This window comes from Hyla sarda, chromosome 4 (assembly GCF_029499605.1).
Source record: "Hyla sarda isolate aHylSar1 chromosome 4, aHylSar1.hap1, whole genome shotgun sequence".
Taxonomy (NCBI): domain Eukaryota; kingdom Metazoa; phylum Chordata; class Amphibia; order Anura; family Hylidae; genus Hyla; species Hyla sarda.
In genome coordinates, this window is record NC_079192.1 from 212,843,183 (window position 1) to 212,861,170 (window position 17,988).

Below are 17,988 nucleotides of genomic sequence, written 5' to 3' on the forward strand. Positions count from 1 at the left end.
TTCTGCAGATTTTGAGTTACAATCCGCTTTTTTTGAGTTGCAATCCACAGATTTTGGCAACACACATGATATAGAAGGGATTTATGAACTGCACCTTTTTGTAAAAACGCGCAAAGCCACTGAAAAGTCTCTAAAACTACACCACCACAGACCTGGCATAGCTTTTTAGTGTATGCGAAATTTGAGAAAGTGTTTACCTGCACAAAATTAATCAAATGCTCGGTGAACATTTAATAAATGTGGTGCTCCTACACATTACCAGCACACACAAAAAAAAGGTTTAAAAAAATGCTTCACTTACACCTCTTACACCTTACACTCTGTACCTGATATCATGAATCTACTTGTACAGACTGCCTCAGGCAAAGGGGCTTCAAAGGTGAATAAAAAAAGTAAATATGCTTTTAAAAATGTAAACAAAAATCCACCCCTAATAACAATTCAAAGCATTCTATTTTTTCCTTAAAATGAAATAAATTAATCTAAACCATAAAGCAGGAGCAGGAAGAAAAAAAAATTAAAAAACGGGAACTGGCCCCAGTCTTGTAGGGGTTAAAAAGGGAAAGTTGATAGGGTCAAAGTCAAAGGATAAAACATGTTAAAAAGCAGCATGCCCAAACCACCCTTTTACCAACAGCTGCCATCAGAGTAGTGTCAGGACACTTATCCTGTATGAATATAAGAGAATCGTCCAGATCCCACCTAAATTGTTCAGTTGGACCATCTTTTATCAAATGTATAAAGGCACCTTCTCTGTTCTGCTCCAGAAACACATCCCCCAGCCTTACTTTGGTAGTTAGCAGGGGTCAGATCTGATACAATTACAATATAAGGGTACGGTCACACACAGCACATCCGCAGCATATTTAATGCTGTTGGTGTGCTGTCGGCAGTCACAAAGCGACTGCAGACTGAACTCCCTGCTTGGGACTGCCAGCGGCTGCGCTGCAATGTGACCCTACCCTAAAGGGAAAATAATAAAATTAAACCATGCAGCTGAGCTTTTTTGCAAATATGTTTATGTTGCAATGTGGCATTCACAATCTTTGATGATCCTTAAATAAAACAGCTTACTTACAGCAACAGCAAGATTCAGGACTGTATAAGTATCGCTATCAGGTCCAATTGACATATCTCTCTGAAATGCGGCCACATTTGGCTGATAAAAAGTCACTGTGTTGTTATTGTTTTGTGTCACATTATACTTTGGTGCGTATCGAACCCTTGGAAGTAAAAAAGTAAAAAATAAACTTTCATGTAAAGTGGTAAATAAAAAGACACGGTTACTGGAATCAAAACTAAGAGTGTCAAATTCTGACATAAATTCTAGTTAATAATGATGGGATCAAACTGGTGACCATTGATAATAACCTGTAAACAACTGTAAATAACAAAATAATAAAAGATGATTCATGATAAAGAGCAACCTAAAATGTTAATTTGATATATTTAAAGGGGTTTTCTAATAGTTCTAAAAATACTCACAGGCTTTGGAGGGATTTCCAAATATATATATGTATATATATATATATATATATATATATATATACACTGTATATACACACACACAATGTATACAGAAAGTATTCAGATCCATTTACTTTTTTTTTTCTCTGCACAAGGCCAAAATGTGAAAAAAGTTAAAGGGTCTAAAAACATTCCAAATGCATTGACCAGGAAGCATAGTCTGGACTCTCCCTAGGACAGCAAGCTTACTGGTAGGGGGGGAACAAGGGTCCCAGCAGTGACACAAGACAGGGGCTGAGAGTAACCCATACCCATACAGTGTGGACGGTAACAAGTGGGGCAATATGCGTAATGCACTCTTTCCCCATTGCAAAGGAAAATTGGATGGGTCAGCTAAGGAGTATCTATTACATCTATTTTAATAACAGATACTAAGCTCATATTGCAAACTATTTTGGTTTTTACATTGTTATCTGGTCCCTGATGAACCTGTCCTTATCCGAGCGGGGGAAACGTGTCAGATTGATAACCCTTACTTACGTTGGATAACATTTGCTGTATAAATTTTTTTAGGCATATTATCAGAGATATACCTGCTATATATTAGATAAAAAAGACACACAAAGCGCTTCCTTGTGCGGGATCACCGGGAGACTTGAGATGACTTGAAAAACATGAATTCGCTCACCTGGTATTGTTGTGCAGAATCCAGGCACAACACTTACAAGGGCGTGGATGTGATATAGCTGCTGCGGCTTCCCAGAACTGAAGAACTCGGCGTAGTGGACACAATGGATTGGAAGGAGGTAGCGGGGAGTTGGAGTCGCACTGCTATCATTCGGATGAACAAGGCAATAAGACGTGGAAGAGGTAAGTTGATTTATTTTATTGTATGCATGCAACGCGTTTCTGGGAATAACTCTTTCATCAGGCATGAGACTAACAACAAAAAGCAGGTTTAAATACACTGAGGATATAGGGACATCATCACCGGAAATAAAGAACTCCAAAGAATATTGGAAAACCAGGAAAAAAGGGGATTATAAATCAGGGAAAATTCCAGGTATAGACGCATATAAATGAATAACAAATAACATTAAAACCACAGTAGAAGTATTATAAAAAATTGTAAAGAACATGTAAAAAAACATATTAAAGTTAAGATTCTGTCCTTTCAGTGCATTCATTAAGACCCTCCGGCCAAAGTGTGTTAAAACGGAATATCCAAAAAGAATCCCTATTTACAAGTTGTTGGAATCGATTCGGTATATCCAATGCAATGGATTCAATAACACTTACTTTTATGCAATCAGTGTCATCTCTATGATTAAGAGTAATATGTCAAGAGACACTGTGTTGCATTAACTGGGAATTAATATTGTGCCTGTGCTTGTTCATACGTAGGGTTTGAACAGTTCTGCCTATGTAGTTCTGCCTACCTCACGTATGAGGTTGAGCAATCAAAGGCAAATTTTATGGGAAATGTATCACCAGTAGATGATATTACAACATATGTATCATATTCAGGAATCCATTTGCAACAAAGGCATCTTTGAGACCCGCAACGGAAAGTGCCTGTGTGCATATCAGATTTTGTCGGAGTAATAGATTTAAACATTTTTAATCTACTGGGTGCCAAGTAATTCCGCAATGTTTTGGCTCTCTGGTACGTAATGGCTGGTTTAATGGGAAGTAATTTTTTCAGAATAGGGTCAGCTAGTAAAGGGGACCAGTGCTTTTGTAAAATCCCAAGTATTGTACTTTGTGCACTGTTAAAAGTAGTAATAAAATTATATTTTCTCGGATTATTTTTGTCAAGCGGTTCTGTATTCTTATTCCACTTTTTTTCCTTTATATTCCACCAATTCTCTCTGTGACAGCAAATTAGCTTTCTTAAAAGCAGTGCTCAGGTTTTTTTTTTTTTTAGGGTAACCTTTTTCGGCATATCTCAATTGTAATATTTTTGATTGTGATTTAAAATCCTTCTGGTTACTACAGTTCTTTCTAATACGTTGATATTGTCCAAAGGGCGTATTCTGAATCCACTTTGGAAAATGGCAGCTATTGTAATTTAGAAAGCTATTTACATCAACCTTCTTAAAGTGCGTCCGTGTTTGAAAGGTGCTTATAGAAATATCTTTATATATTTCCAGCTCAAGAAATACAATGGAGGTATCTGACATAGTAGGGGTGAAAGTCAGACCCCAGTCATTATCATTAAGATGCTTCACAAAGATAAGGGCTTCATCCACAGTACCGTCCCAGAGAAAAATGTCGTCTATATATCTCCTATATAGTAAGATGCGAGGATCAGCGAGATATAGGGACTCAAAACGCCCCATGTACAAATTAGCATAACTTGGGGAGAATCGAGTCCCCATCACGCATCACCTGTCTAAAAATTATTTCATTAAAAGCAAATATATTATGCTGTAAAATATAAATAATGGAATCAATTAAAAATTTAGATTGTGCCTCATTGATCTCATTATCTTGATCTAAAAAATATTTTATTGCAGCTAGCCCTTTTTCTTCAATAATATTTGAATAAAGTGCAGTGACGTCCAAAGATAAAAGTAATGGGACGTCTTTACTATAATAGGGCTGTAGATCTCTGATAAGCTGTGTGGAATACTTTAAAAAGGAGGGTAGACTAATAACATACTGTTGTAAATATAAATCCACAAAATGTGATAAATGGGAGCTGATCGCTCCAATTCCCGAAATTATAGGACGTCCAGGTGGGTTCTTTTCGTCCTTGTGGACTTTTGGTAGAAAGTAAAATGTGGGCAATTGATATGTCTTTATTTTCAAAAAATCATGTTCTTTTTTTATTAAGAATTAAAAGGTCCGCCACATTTTTTATTAAATTTTTATATTCAATAAAATATTTATGGGAAGGGTCTTGTGATAAAATCTCATAATCAGACTTGATCGGACAAAATACGCATCGCTTCTATAATATAATCAGACCTGTTGAGGAGGACTGTGCCACCTCCCTTGTCAGCAGGTCTGATTATAAGGTCATTGTTATTTTTCAACGACTTTAAGCCTCTACGTTCAGTTGTAGTTAAATTATCCGATAATTTTCAAGCTAGATTTTTGTCCAAGTCTCTGAACTCATTACATACCATTGAATAAAAGGTCTCGAAATAATTACCTCTGTGACCTAAAGGATGAAAAGAAGATTTTTTGTGTACATCCATTATATCATCATCATCATTTGTAGGAGTTTGGGCATTGGCATTGATGGCATTAGCTACATCATTTCCATTTTTATTTTCCATAAAGGAAAAATAACGACTAAGAGTGAGTTTACGTGTAAACTCATTTAGATCCAAAAATAACTGAAAAGAATTAGGGGGTGAAGAGAGATTGAATAGTTTCACTTCTGGTTTAGAAGATGATGTAATTTCGGTTCTTTTGTTTGTGGGTGTGTCCACCCCTACATCCTCTTCGTTTAATTTTTTTTTTTGTATTTTTTTACCACTGTTAATGGGGTTTTGAGTACCAGGGTGCTTGACATTATTATGGGAGAGGTATGTGTTTTCTGCCTGGGGGGAAATATTTTATGATGTTCTGATGTTGTGAGTGGATGAATGGGGTCAGAGATGTGGTTACAGCATGAACAGGACGGGAGTCCAAAAAAAAAACACATTGGAGATAGAGTTGTCTATGGATGATGATAATGATGTATTGGGACTAGTGGAAATAGGAATCGGATCAGAACGAGGACTGATCGATGTGGAAGCAATTTCCGGGGTGAGATCTAACTGTGTATCATGTGTAGTCAATATGGAGACATTGGATAAGTCCAAAGTCATATCTGTCAGATGTTCCTTAGGTGAAGTGACATTAATAGATGATGTTTGTGATGTTGAGTTATTGATCAGTCTGGATTGGAGTGGTGGATTCAGAGAAAAGGAGTTGGCAGAAGGCAATGATTCTGACTGATTCATAGCCGAAGATGAAGTGGTGGTTTTCTTTTTCAAATTAGAATTAACAATAGTTCTAGTGTTCGAGTGAGTGGATACTGATGAGGTTGTGGCCGACCCAATAGGTGTATGGTTACAATGGTATGAATATTTGGAAGAGTTATTGGAGATATGAACATTGGATCTAATACACGGTGAATTAAACGGAACCTTACTAGATTTGTGGTTAATATGTTTTGTACCAGTGAGAGATACTGAATCAATATTTTGCTTGCTATCATTAGGTTGGTATTTTGGCCATTTACAGATATGATTGGTGGCATAATCCTGTTTGTCTCTATTAAATTTAACCACTTTTTTATTTTTTAGTTCTGATTCGAATTTGTTTAATTTATTGATTACATTTCTGTCGAGTTTATCAAACTCGACCGTGCCATGATATGTGGATAAAGTGTCTGAGATCTGGGCAATCTGTGACATAATTGATTCCACTAGTTGTTGTCTTTTAGATAAGGATCGAGATATCATCTCGGCTGAAACCGATTCCATATACTTTTCCCATTCGATAGTGAAATTAATGTGCTCTTTGAATGACGACTCAAATGGCATCCGAAGGTGCTATCTTTTCTTTTAGGTAAAGGTGTAGAAAACAAATGTTAATACTGTGTTGAATTTCAGAAACAAAGATCCCAAGTAGTTGAGAACTAAGGGCATCTCGCTTCTCCAGACGACCACAAAAAAATTCCATAGTGGAAAAAATAATAAAAATAAAAAATATAAAAAATAAAAGAAAATATAAAAAAATAAAAATAAAATTAAAAATGAAAATAAAAATAAAAAGGAAAAAAAAATAATAATAAATGAAAATATGAGTAAAACGATGTAAACCGTCACATTCACACTATATGGTACATAATCATCAATGCGAATGACAGTCACGTGTTAATTAGAAACTTCAATTTTCAGAATTATATAGTTCGGTGAAATCCCAAGGATGCAGCTGAGATGAAGAATGCACTCTCATGGAGTGAATGTTGACCGCGGAGAAAGGATCCACAGTTCCTAGACAGATAAAAAAGACACACAAAGCGCTTCCTTGTGCGGGATCACCGTAAATCACAATCAAAAATATTACAATCGAGATTTTCCGAAAAAGGTTACCCTAAAAAAATCCTGAGCACTGCTTTTAAGAAAGCTAATTTGCTGACACAGAGAGAATTGGTAGAACAGAACGGAAAAAGCAGAATAAGAATACAGAACCACTTGACAAAAATAATCCGAGAAAATATAATTTTATTACTACTTTTAACAGTGCACCAAGTACAATACTTGGGATTTTACAAAAGCACTGGTCCCCTTTACTAGCTGACCCTATTCTGAAAAAATAACTTCCCAGTAAACCAGCCATTACGTACCGGAGAGCCAAAACATTGCGGAATTACTTGGCACCCAGTAGATTAAAAAATTTTACATCTATTACTCCGACAAAATCTGATATGCACACAGGCACTTTCCGTTGCGGGTCTCAAAGATGCCTTTGTTGCAAATGGATTCCTGAATATGATACATCTGTTGAATTGTCATCTACTGGTGATACATTTCCCATAAAATTTGCCTTTAATTGCTCATCCTCATATGTGATTTATTCCATTTTAACACACTTTGGCCGGAGGGTCTTAATGAATGCATTGAAAGGACAGAATCTTAACTTTTATATGTCTTTTTACATGTTCTTTACAATTTTTTATAATACTTCTACTGTGGTTTTAATGTTATTTGCTATTTATTTATATGCGTCTATACCTGGAATTTTCCCTGATTTATAATCCCCTTTTTTCCTGGTTTTCCAATATTCTTTGGAGTTCTTTATTTCCGGTGATGAGGTCACTATATCCTCAGTGTATTTAAACCTGCTCTTTGTTGTTAGTCTCATGCCTGATGAAAGGTTTATTCCCAGAAACGTGTTGCATGCATACAATAAAAGAAATCAACTTACCTCTTCCACGTCTTATTGCCTTGTGCATCCGAATGATAGCAGCGCGACTCCAACTTCCCGCTTCCTCCTTCCAATCCATTGTGCTATCTATTAGGGTAGAGTCTCCATTTGTGTGTGCTTTATTATTGTTTCACACGTTTATTGTTTTTTTGCACATTGGGCACCACCCTTTTTTAGCTTGAAGCGTTTAGCTAGCTTCAATATAGATTTCATTGTAATCACACTAATTAACCATACTTGATAAGTGGTTTGATACATGAACATTGTTTGCATAAGGTACATGACATCTCTAACTACCCTGTCATTCTCTCCATCTGAAATATAATTTTATTTTATCCTGTGCACATCAGTAACAGGGAGGGAACAACACCGTGGTTGATGCCATCCTGTTAAGGAGATGGGCCCCTCAAAAGGCAGGGACAGTATCAAGGGGGGCCTGTAGTTTGTTGGATGGGAACTTTCCCTATTTCCCATCAGTTCATCATAGAAATTGAACTAGTACCCAACCCCACTACTGCTTGATAGACATCTACCTACCCCATAATCTATCTACCCCACCAACACCCACCTACAACACTATCACATTACCATCCATGTGTGTATTCTTTATTAAAATTATTTTAGTTTTTTGTAATTAGATATCTTAAGTTAGCATCTGATATCTTTTAATATTGAATATAATTGAAGTATTGCCTTTTATCCTCCCTAAGGGCAGTTTATGTGGCTTCTGTGAATTGCATCTGATGAGTATATAAGAAACTGCAGAGTGTGAACAGAGAGTAAAGGTTGCAGGAACATGTGTTTTTAACTGGCAGGGATCAGCCCACCAGTCTGGCTTTTATTTTGTTATGTTTATCCTGCAACCTGTTTAAATAAACCTGACCTGAGAGTCAGTTGCATGAAGAGAAGTTGGTGTGGATCTGGTTATTGAGGTAAAAATGTGTCCATTTGGCTCCAGCGAAGGACAGTCCCAGAGCGTATCTCACAATATATATATATAAATATATATATATATATATATATATATATATATATATATATATATTTATTTATAATTACCACTAAATTCACCACCGTTTCAGCATTGACCCTACTTCAGTGTCCCTTGCCAGAAGTTTTGTGATTATGTTGTGTACTTTGCTGCAGCCAATCATTGGCCTGTCTCTTTCTATATGTACCCCTGTTTTTGCAGTATTTTTGTCAGAGGATGTGCTGGAACAATAGTAACTTCACATGTGATTAAAGGTATTTTTATGGAACTGATGTATGTGATATAAGTTATGGCACTGATATATGTGATATCAGTGAACCTGGCCTAAAACCTCCTCTCTGTGACAAGATGCTTTATCCTTCTGAAAAATTATTCATCAATGGAATGAGAAAAGTGTAAAAAATAATCTATTTACAATGTACTGATTCATGCTGCAGTATTTATATTTCAGATAAGGCAACAGCTTGTACTCTTTGTGTGTCACTCCTATTTTATATTTAGTTTGTAATCTATGACCAGAAGGGATCTTCACCATTTGGTCTCATTGTAAGATACAGATTGACATCTACAGTATTCCTTGATTGTAAACTCCATGAAACATACTGACAGTATATAAAGGAACTTTCTTAGGATTGGTAAAACTTGCCTGTTTGATACATTATTCAAGATAGACAAAATGTGGGGAAGTAACATCAGCATCAGAAGATTTCAATGTCCAGTAAGTCCAAGCTGGCCCTGAAATTGTTAGTTCTACAAACACCCCTACTTTACATTACTAACTGTAGATCACATATCCTTTCCTTATTTGTAAACATAAATATGTGAGATCACTGAGAAGCCTTTTCTTGGAACATTTCTTAGGACAGCTTATCTAAGAAGAACAAACTCTGTCTAATACATAGTTCTTAAGATAGGGCCAGGGACTATTGATAGGATCCAGATTATTGGGAAGACTAGATGGTCCAAATGGTTCTTATCTGCTGACACATTCTATGTTTCTGTGCTTATGGACAGTTCAAAAGGACAATTCAAAAGAGTATATGTGTACTTACAAATATGTATAAGGTCCCTTTTGCTGTAACTTAGGCTTTCCTCCATTTATGATGTCATCTGGGTTTAAAACCTGATAGATCCAGAACTGCCTATAGACAGAGCTTCCGGGCACTATCCAGTTGTCATAGGCAATAGTTCCTTCTTCAATTACAGCTTCCTGTTTAAAAGGAACAAATGCTTAATACAGACTGTTCTTCATGTCCACAGTAGCCATTTTGCTTCTGAAGAGTAAGGCTTATTTTACACAGCAGCGTACACACAATAATCGCCTTGTTGGTCAGGTTGGTCAGTGCTTTTTAAAGGAGCCTTCTCTCTGCCCAATTATTGCTGGTTCATTCACAGGGGCCAATAATTCCATAATTATTGGCAGCACATCTCCAGATAACACAGGGAGAGATGCTGCTGACTAACAATTATTTTTAGGACCTCATGATCCTCATGATGAAGCAATAATTATCCCTTAAATGGCCACTGTCATTTGTAAAAACTTTTGACATGTCCTAGTGAAATGTCAAAAGTTTTGATCGGTGGGGTCTGGGTGTTCACACCCCCACCGATCATGAAACAAGCCGGGAGAAGTTCCATAATAGAAGATCCATAATGTTGTAGGGCTGCTTTGCTGCCTCTGAGACTAGAGGCCTTATATGTGTTACCCCAACAATGAAATAAGAGGGACTGTTCTAAACTGGGCAGCAGTAGGTCCTCATCCCAATCCAATTAAAAATGTTTTGAGGGAACTGAAATCTGTTGCTAGGAAAAAGAACCCTGCAAACTTTCAAGACATTGAGATGGTTGAGGTGGAAGAAGTGGAAAAAGCTACCACCAGACAGATGCTAAAGAATCACATATGACAACAAAAAATGTTTGGAGGCTGTCATTGTCATGAACCTCCCGGATCGGCGTTTGCTGACTTTAGCCTGCATAAATTGGTTCAGCTTTCAGGTGCTCCGGTGGTCTGGAAAAGGTGGATACAGTCCTAGGAGACTCTCCTAGGTCTGTATCCACCTTTCCCAGCCCACCAGAGCAACTGAAAGCTGAACTAATTTATGCAGACTAAAGTCAGCAACCACCGAGCCGCGAGGCTTGCAATCAATGACTACATGTTGACAGGTTTAGTTGAATGTTTGTTGAACGTATTTGGACATGCTATTTAAACATTCTTATGATACAACATTGGCACATTTCAAAAAATATTGGCTTTTCTCTAATAAATAGTAATGTTGATCACAACTGTTCTACTGTAAGTCATCTAGTTATGATGACTTCAAGGTCTAGGTATCTTTTGAGAATTGGGTTTATCTTTACATGCCACACCCAGGTATGACTACTGCCAAACCTGCTGAATTTAAACATTTCTTTAATAATACCTGTCTGATAATATGAAGCAAGCTGGAAGGTCTTTAAAAAAGGGTACATGGAGCCACATTTGAAAAGATTTAAATACAGATGCCATCTTCTTTGAAATCTACCTGTCTTAAAGGGGATGAAGTGAGGGAGAAAAAGAAACCAGGGGTCGCTCCTTTGTAGTGCATATCGACTTGATGTGAACCTATATCACCCCACAAGTGATATACTCACCTGTGGGGTGATGGCGATCTGATCCACGGCTCCTGGGAGTCGTGGTGACCAGAGTAAGGTAGGGTATTTTTTTTATTTATGGGTATAGTAGAGCTGCCGCACCCCGGACCGGTACTGGATTCCCATTGGGGGACCAGTCGAGAAATGCAAATGGAAGGAGAAAAAAAGCGGTTTTGGAGGCGCTGCTCAAGGATGGTCACGAAACGACAGACTCAGGCCAGCACAGGACAAAAAATAATTTATTTGACAAATACGGACAACGCGTTTAAGCACATACAGAGTGCCTTCTTCAGGTCAAATAAGATAGTACACCCTTCGTTATTAGCAATGTAGGAGTGTGCTGTGTTCTCTCGGAGCTGGCGTGGTCTGGACCTCATTTTTTGTGCCCTGATCTGTACTTTTTATCAATACCACATTTGCGTATATGAAACTTTTAAATCATTTTTTCTGTCTCAATGTTTTTATTGAAAAATGTTTTCAGTAACAAGCAGAACAACACACATAAGATGTGTGACAAAGAGATAACAGCTGAAGTACAATACAAACAATAAAGCATATACTAAGCAATCTCTTCCAAGTGAAGAGTGCGTAGCATGAATCAACGATGAACACTGTAGGTAAATAACTAAGAGGCTCGTCTCTTCTCAGCCATCCGGCGTGATGAGTATATGCCAAAGCTACATGTCTACATCAAACAGCCTAATGCAACAAATCAGGCAGTTAACAACAATAGAAAACGAAGAGGGAGAGGGGGGAAAGGGGAAGGGGGGGAGGGAGGGAGGTACCAAATCATGTACATAAGCAGAGGCCAGAAAAGAAGCATATATGAACACAGATGCAATCTCTAGTTTTTAGGAAGAAAGCCCGCAATGGGCCAGGAGTGCCACATAGCAAGCAGTTACCCAGGCTACCAGCGTTGTATGCAATAGCACGTTCACTAAGGTATGATTAGTGAAGCAGCGCAATTAACTCATTCATAGAGGGGGTGGTGGGAGACTTCCAGTGTCTCGTCAGTATAAGTTTGTCCGAGACTAGTATTTTTGCATATAAGGAACCTGTGTAGCATGGGATATTGGTGTACTCCTATTAATAGAAGAGCCAAGGCAGGAGTGAGGGGGAGTCGAAGGCCTGATAGAGCATATACCATTGTTTCTACCTCAGTCCAAAATGTATGAAGTACGGGACATTCCCAAAGAGTGTGCAGCAGGGAGCCTCTACCCCCGCAGCCCCTCCAACATGGAGGCGAGGCATCTGAGTATATGTGGTGCAGCCTGTCAGGTGTGAGGTACCAACGAAGCCTGGTTTTAACTGCCGCTTCCAAGTGGGAAACGCAGGGGAGGGCCTTTCTAATGCATCTAAAGGATTTCCGCCATTCAGACCAAACTGAGGCTGATTCCCCTTGGAGATAATGGCCCTCATTTACTAAGTTTTCCGGGTTGTATTTTTTCTTTTTTCCCACTGATAGCTAGGGCTTTTGACACATATTTACTAATGTGTCGCATGTGAGTGCCACACAATGTCGCATGTGAGTTATAGTGTCGCAGCAGAATCCCTCTCGGATTCTGACAAGATTCCTGTCAGAATTAATTCCATTCAGAAGCGCGGGAGTGTGAGAAATGAACTGCTTTCTGTTTGCTGGAGATTATGGCTGCAGCAAACAGAAAGCACATTACCTAACCCCCTCCTCCTGTCACATTCCCCCCTTGTCACATTCCCCTCTCCCCCCCCTCCTGTCACATTCCCCCCTTGTCACATTCCCCTCTCCCCCCCCTCCTGTCACATTCCCCCCTTGTCACATTCCCCTCTCACCCCCCCCCCTCCTGTCACATCCCCCCCCCCCCCTCCTGTCACATTCTTGTACTGCAGTAATACACTGGGTTTAATTCCCGGGCGGATTTCAAATCTTCCACGGGACCTGGGAAACCTAGTGTATTACTGCAGAACTACACCTCTTCCCATCAACCAATCCTTGGCTTGACACGTGACACCACTGCGGCCAGTGATTGGCTGAAAAGGGAAAGGTCCTACTGTACCAAGAAGAGAGGAAACTCCAGAACACACGGAGACGAATCTGCAGGACCCGGGACTAGGTGAGCAAAATTTTAATGTTTTATTTTTCTCCCTGCGCACTTTGCTCATTGTTTTTCAAGCAGGGTGCCTCCAGCTGTTTTGAAACTACTACTCCCAGCATGCCCGGACAGCCTTTGCCGGTTCGGGCATGCTGAGAGGTGTAGTTTTGCAACAACTGGAGGCACCCTGGTTGAGAAATAGTTTGCACAAACTTGAACACGTTTTTTGCAATAGCTTGCAGCTGTCGGTTAAAAAACAACACAAAACCCGAGTAATGTGGTCGGGAAAATTGGTAAATATGTGTGAAAGTAAGGTTTTTGTCAGGGAACGCCCCTTTTTAGGCTTTTCAGCAAGCCGAGTCGGGTGGTTCGGGAACTAGTGTCGCAACATGTCGCACATTGTCTGCGCCATGGCGCAGACAATGTGCGACAACAGAAACCCGACAAATGCTGTCGGTTTGGCGATAGTAAATGAGGGCCAATGTCTAATTTGCAAAAAATTTAAGAAGTCGTTGTGGTGAAGTTGACAGTGGCGTTGCGACCCGGGTGCGGGGGGTGCGGCCCGCACCGGGTGACACCAACCTAATGGGGTGACACCAAGACGCTCCGCAGCACCCCCCCATCTGTGCCCGTCCGGCCTCCCATCCGTCAGCACCCCCCCCCCCCTGCGCTGTGTGTGCGGTGCGCCCGTCCGTCATCACCCCCCCCCTCTTTCACCTTCACTCTGCGCCCGTCCGTCATCACCCCCCCCCCCCTCACCTTCACCAGCACTGTGCCCGTCCTCCGCTCCCACGTCTGCGCCGGCCTGACGTCACACCGCATGGCCGCGCAGGAGGACGTGAGTTACGTCACTCGCACGGCGCCCGGTGAGAAGGAGCGCTGCGCTGGATGGGTGAGTGTGTATGTCTGTCTCTCTGTCTGTCTCTATCTATGCTTGTGTGTGTGAGACTGTGTGTGTGTGAGACTGTGTGTGAGACTGTGTGTGAGACTGTGTGTGTGACTGTGTGTGTGACTGTGTGTGTGTGTGAGACTGTGTGTGAGACTGTGTGTGAGACTGTGTGTGTGACTGTGTGTGTGTATGTGACTGTGTGTGTGTTTGTGACTGTGTGTGTGTATGTGACTGTGTGTGTGTATGTGACTGTGTGTGTGTGAGACTATGTGTGAGACTATGTGTGAGACTGTGTGTGTGACTGTGTGTGTGTGTGTGTGACTGTGTGTGTGTATGTCTCTATCTATGCTTGTGTGACTGTGTGTGTGTGTGTGTATGTGACTCTGTGTGCGTGTGTCTGTCTCTCTGACTGTGTGTGTGTGTGTGTGTGTGGGAGGGGGGGGGTGTATAACCAGCGATCTATTGTGGGGAGACTTTGACCCATTGTGGGGAACCTGCAAGGGAACCTGCGGCCTAATGTGGGGAAACTACTACCAGATGTGCGGAGTCTATGCTACCTGTGGGGAGTCTATGCTACCTTATGTGGGGAGTCTATGCTACCTAATGTGGGGAAATTGCTACCTAATGTGGGGAATCTGTGCTACCTAATGTGGGGAAATTGCTACCTAATGTGGGGTAACTGGTACATCCCTAATGTGGGGTAACTGGTACATCCCTAATGTGGGGGAACTGGTACCAAATGTGGGGAATCTATGCTGCCTAATGTGGGGAAACTGCGACCGACCTAATGTGGGGGCACTGCTGCCTACCTAATGCTCCCCCCCTGGCAGTAGCACCCTCATCATCCACCAGCAACACCCCCCCCCCCCCCCCAGCAGCACCTCCATCAGCAGATCCTTATGGTGGATGATAAAGGTGCTCCTGCCAGGAGGATGATCCTGCGGATGGATGATGGGGGTGATACTGCCAGGGGGGATGGCCAGTAGCACCCTCATCATCCTCCAGCAACACCCCCCCCCAGTAGTAGCACCCCCATCATCCACTAGCAACACCACCAATACCCCCCTCCCGTGGTAATAGCATCAGCTAACGGATGTTGAGGGGTGTTACTGCGGTTGTGGTATTATATTCAGAGGGTGCACTGTATGGCAACGTTATATTCAGAGGGCGCAGTTTGTGGTAGTATTATATTCAGAGGGCGCAGTTTGTGGTAGTATTATTAGAGATGAGTGAACTTACAGTAAATTCGATTCGTCACGAACTTCTCGGCTTGGCAGTTGATTACTTTTCCTGCGTAAATTAGTTCAGCTCTCAGGTGCTCCGGAAAGAGTCTCCTAGGACTGTATCCACCTTTTCCAGCCCACGGGAGCACCTGAAAGCTGAACCAATTTATGCAGGAAAAGTCATCAACTGCTGAGCAGAGAAGTTTGTGATTAGTTGTATTATATTCAGAGGGTACAGTATGTGGCGGTATTATATTCAGGGGTACAGTATGTGGCAGATTTATATTCAGAGGGTACAGTATGTGGCAGATTTATATTCAGAGGGTACAGTATGTGGCGGTATTATATTCAGGGGTACAGTATGTGGCAGATTTATATTCAGAGGGTACAGTATGTGGCAGATTTATATTCAGAGGGTACAGTATGTGGCAGATTTATATTCAGAGGGTACAGTATGTGGCAGATTTATATTCAGAGGGCACAGTATGTGGTAGTATTATATTCAGAGGGCGCAGTTTGTGGTAGTATTATATTCAGAGGGTACAGTATGTGGTAGTATTATATTCAGTGGGTACAGTATGTGGCAGATTTATATTCAGAGGGTACAGTATGTGTTGGTATTATATTCAGAATGTACAGTGTGTGGTAGTATTATATTCAGTGGGTATGGTGTATGGAAGGTTTATAATCAAAGAGTGTAGTGTATAGTAGTATTATATTTAGAGGATACAGTGCCTGTCAGGTTTATAATAATAATTGTTTTCATATAGAGGATGAGAATCCGCTGACATAGTGAGAAGACGTCTGGGCGTCACATTCTGCAGAGAGAAGTTTTAGCTGGAACAAGTCCTGGAGGTATGTACCATCTGAATTAGATAAGGGAAGACTATAGAGAAGACGTCACCTGTAATCACTGATATCATTGTGTATTCCCCTCACTATAGAGAAGACGTCACTGATATCATTGTACATTCTCCTCACTATAGAGAAGACATCACCTGTAATCACTGATATCATTTTGTATTCTCCTCACTATAGAGAAGACGTCACCTGTAATCACTGATATCATTGTACATTCTCCTCACTATAGAGAAGACGTCACCTGTAGTCACTGATATCATTGTGTATTGTCCTCACTATAGAGAAGACGTCACCTGTAGTCACTGATATCATTGTGTATTCTCCTCACTATAGAGAAGACGTCACCTGTAGTCACTGATATCATTGTGTATTCTCCTCACTATAGAGAAGACGTCACCTGTTGTCACTGATATCATTGTGTATTCTCCTCACTATACAGAAGACGTCACCTGTAGTCACTGATATCATTGTGTATTCTCCTCACTATAGAGAAGACGTCACCTGTAGTCACTGATATCATTGTGTATTCTCCTCACTATAGAGAAGACGTCCCCTGTAGTCACTGATATCATTGTGTATTCTCCTCACAATAGAGAAGACGTCACCTGTAGTCACTGATATCATTGTGTATTCTCCTCACAATAGAGAAGACGTCACCTGTAGTCACTGATATCATTGTGTATTCTCCTCATTATAGAGAAGACGTCACCTGTAGTCACTGATATCATTGTACATTCTCCTCTCTATGTCCTATCAGAGCTGTAGTCACTTGTCAGTTCTACAGTTAGGTCAGTGAAACTACAACTCCCAGCATAACCTCACCACTGCTCAAAGGGGTACTCTACTGGAAAACATTTTTTTTAATCAGCTGGTGCTACAAAGTTAAACAGATTTGTAAATTACTTCTATTTAAAAATCTTAATCCTTCCAGTACTTATTAGCTGCTGTATAAGCGATTCACAGGAAGTTATTTTCTTTTTTAATTTATTTTCTGTCTGACCACAGTGCTCTGTGCTGACACCTCTGGACAGTTCCTGACATGGACAGTTCCTGACATGGACAGAGGTGTCAGCAAATAGCACTGTGGTCAGACTGGAAAGAACTACACAACTTCCTGTGGAGCATACAGCAGCTGATAAGTACTGTAAGGATTAAGATTTTAAATAGAAGTAATTTAAAAATCTGTTTAACTTTCTGGCACCAGTTGATATAAATGTAAATGTTTTCCAGTGGAGTACCCCTTTAAGTAATTCTGGGAGCTGTATATTTCAATGGTGAAAATTTCTTTAACACTTTCCCATTCTGTGGCAACTGGTATATCTGATTATTATACTGGAATTTATCACAATGCGCTACAACAGTGGTGTCTGTCACAACAGGCTAAAAACTTACTGGGGGGAGGGGGTACGTATGGGGGTGACACCATTTTCTACCGCACCGGGTGACACCAACTCTAGCAACGCCACTGGAAGTTGATAAGCCTTCTGAAGGTCTCCAAACAATTTCATAATACCTCTAGTGTACAAATGTGAGACCATAGTGATTCCCTGGGTTGCCCAGTTAGACAACTCCAACCCTGGAACAGCAAGGGAGAGAATAGACAGAGGAGTACATTTTGGCCAAGAGTTCTGAGGAGTAGCAGCTGACATGTGGAGCGAGGCCCAATAAGTGAGACCCGCTGACATCACAGGGGAGACAGAAGGAGGGCGCGTAAGGCGCCATGCATGTAGAAAGGGCATTGCGCTTGTGTCTAGAGGTTTTCTTCAGTGAGTTTCAATGTGTTACCACAGGGAATTTGTGTTAGGGGACCAATAGGCACGTAGTTGTGTACCTAAGGTAGCGATAAAAGTTTTAAATCATTTTTTTTTATAAAATGTGCCAAAAAAGCAGAAATGTTGAATTTATTTTTTATGTTTACGCCTTTCA

At 40.5% G+C, this 17,988-nt stretch overlaps 2 protein-coding genes across 2 annotated transcripts in view; one reads left to right on the forward strand and one right to left on the reverse strand.

The window, feature by feature from the left end:
• Window positions 1-17,988, reverse strand: part of CD36 (CD36 molecule) — a 52,659-nt gene that overhangs the window by 30,828 nt on the left and 3,843 nt on the right. The window contains exons 2-3 of the mRNA XM_056573423.1: window positions 9,442-9,599; window positions 1,079-1,223 (exon numbers count right to left, since the gene is read on the reverse strand). Coding sequence (XP_056429398.1) covers window positions 1,079-1,223; window positions 9,442-9,599 — 303 coding nt within the window. The remainder of the gene's footprint in view (window positions 1-1,078; window positions 1,224-9,441; window positions 9,600-17,988) is intronic.
• The window catches only part of LOC130367436 (uncharacterized), a 37,438-nt gene continuing 36,472 nt past the window's right edge, over window positions 17,023-17,988 (forward strand). The window contains exon 1 of the mRNA XM_056569855.1: window positions 17,023-17,127. The gene's annotated coding sequence lies outside the window, so the exon portion shown is untranslated. The remainder of the gene's footprint in view (window positions 17,128-17,988) is intronic.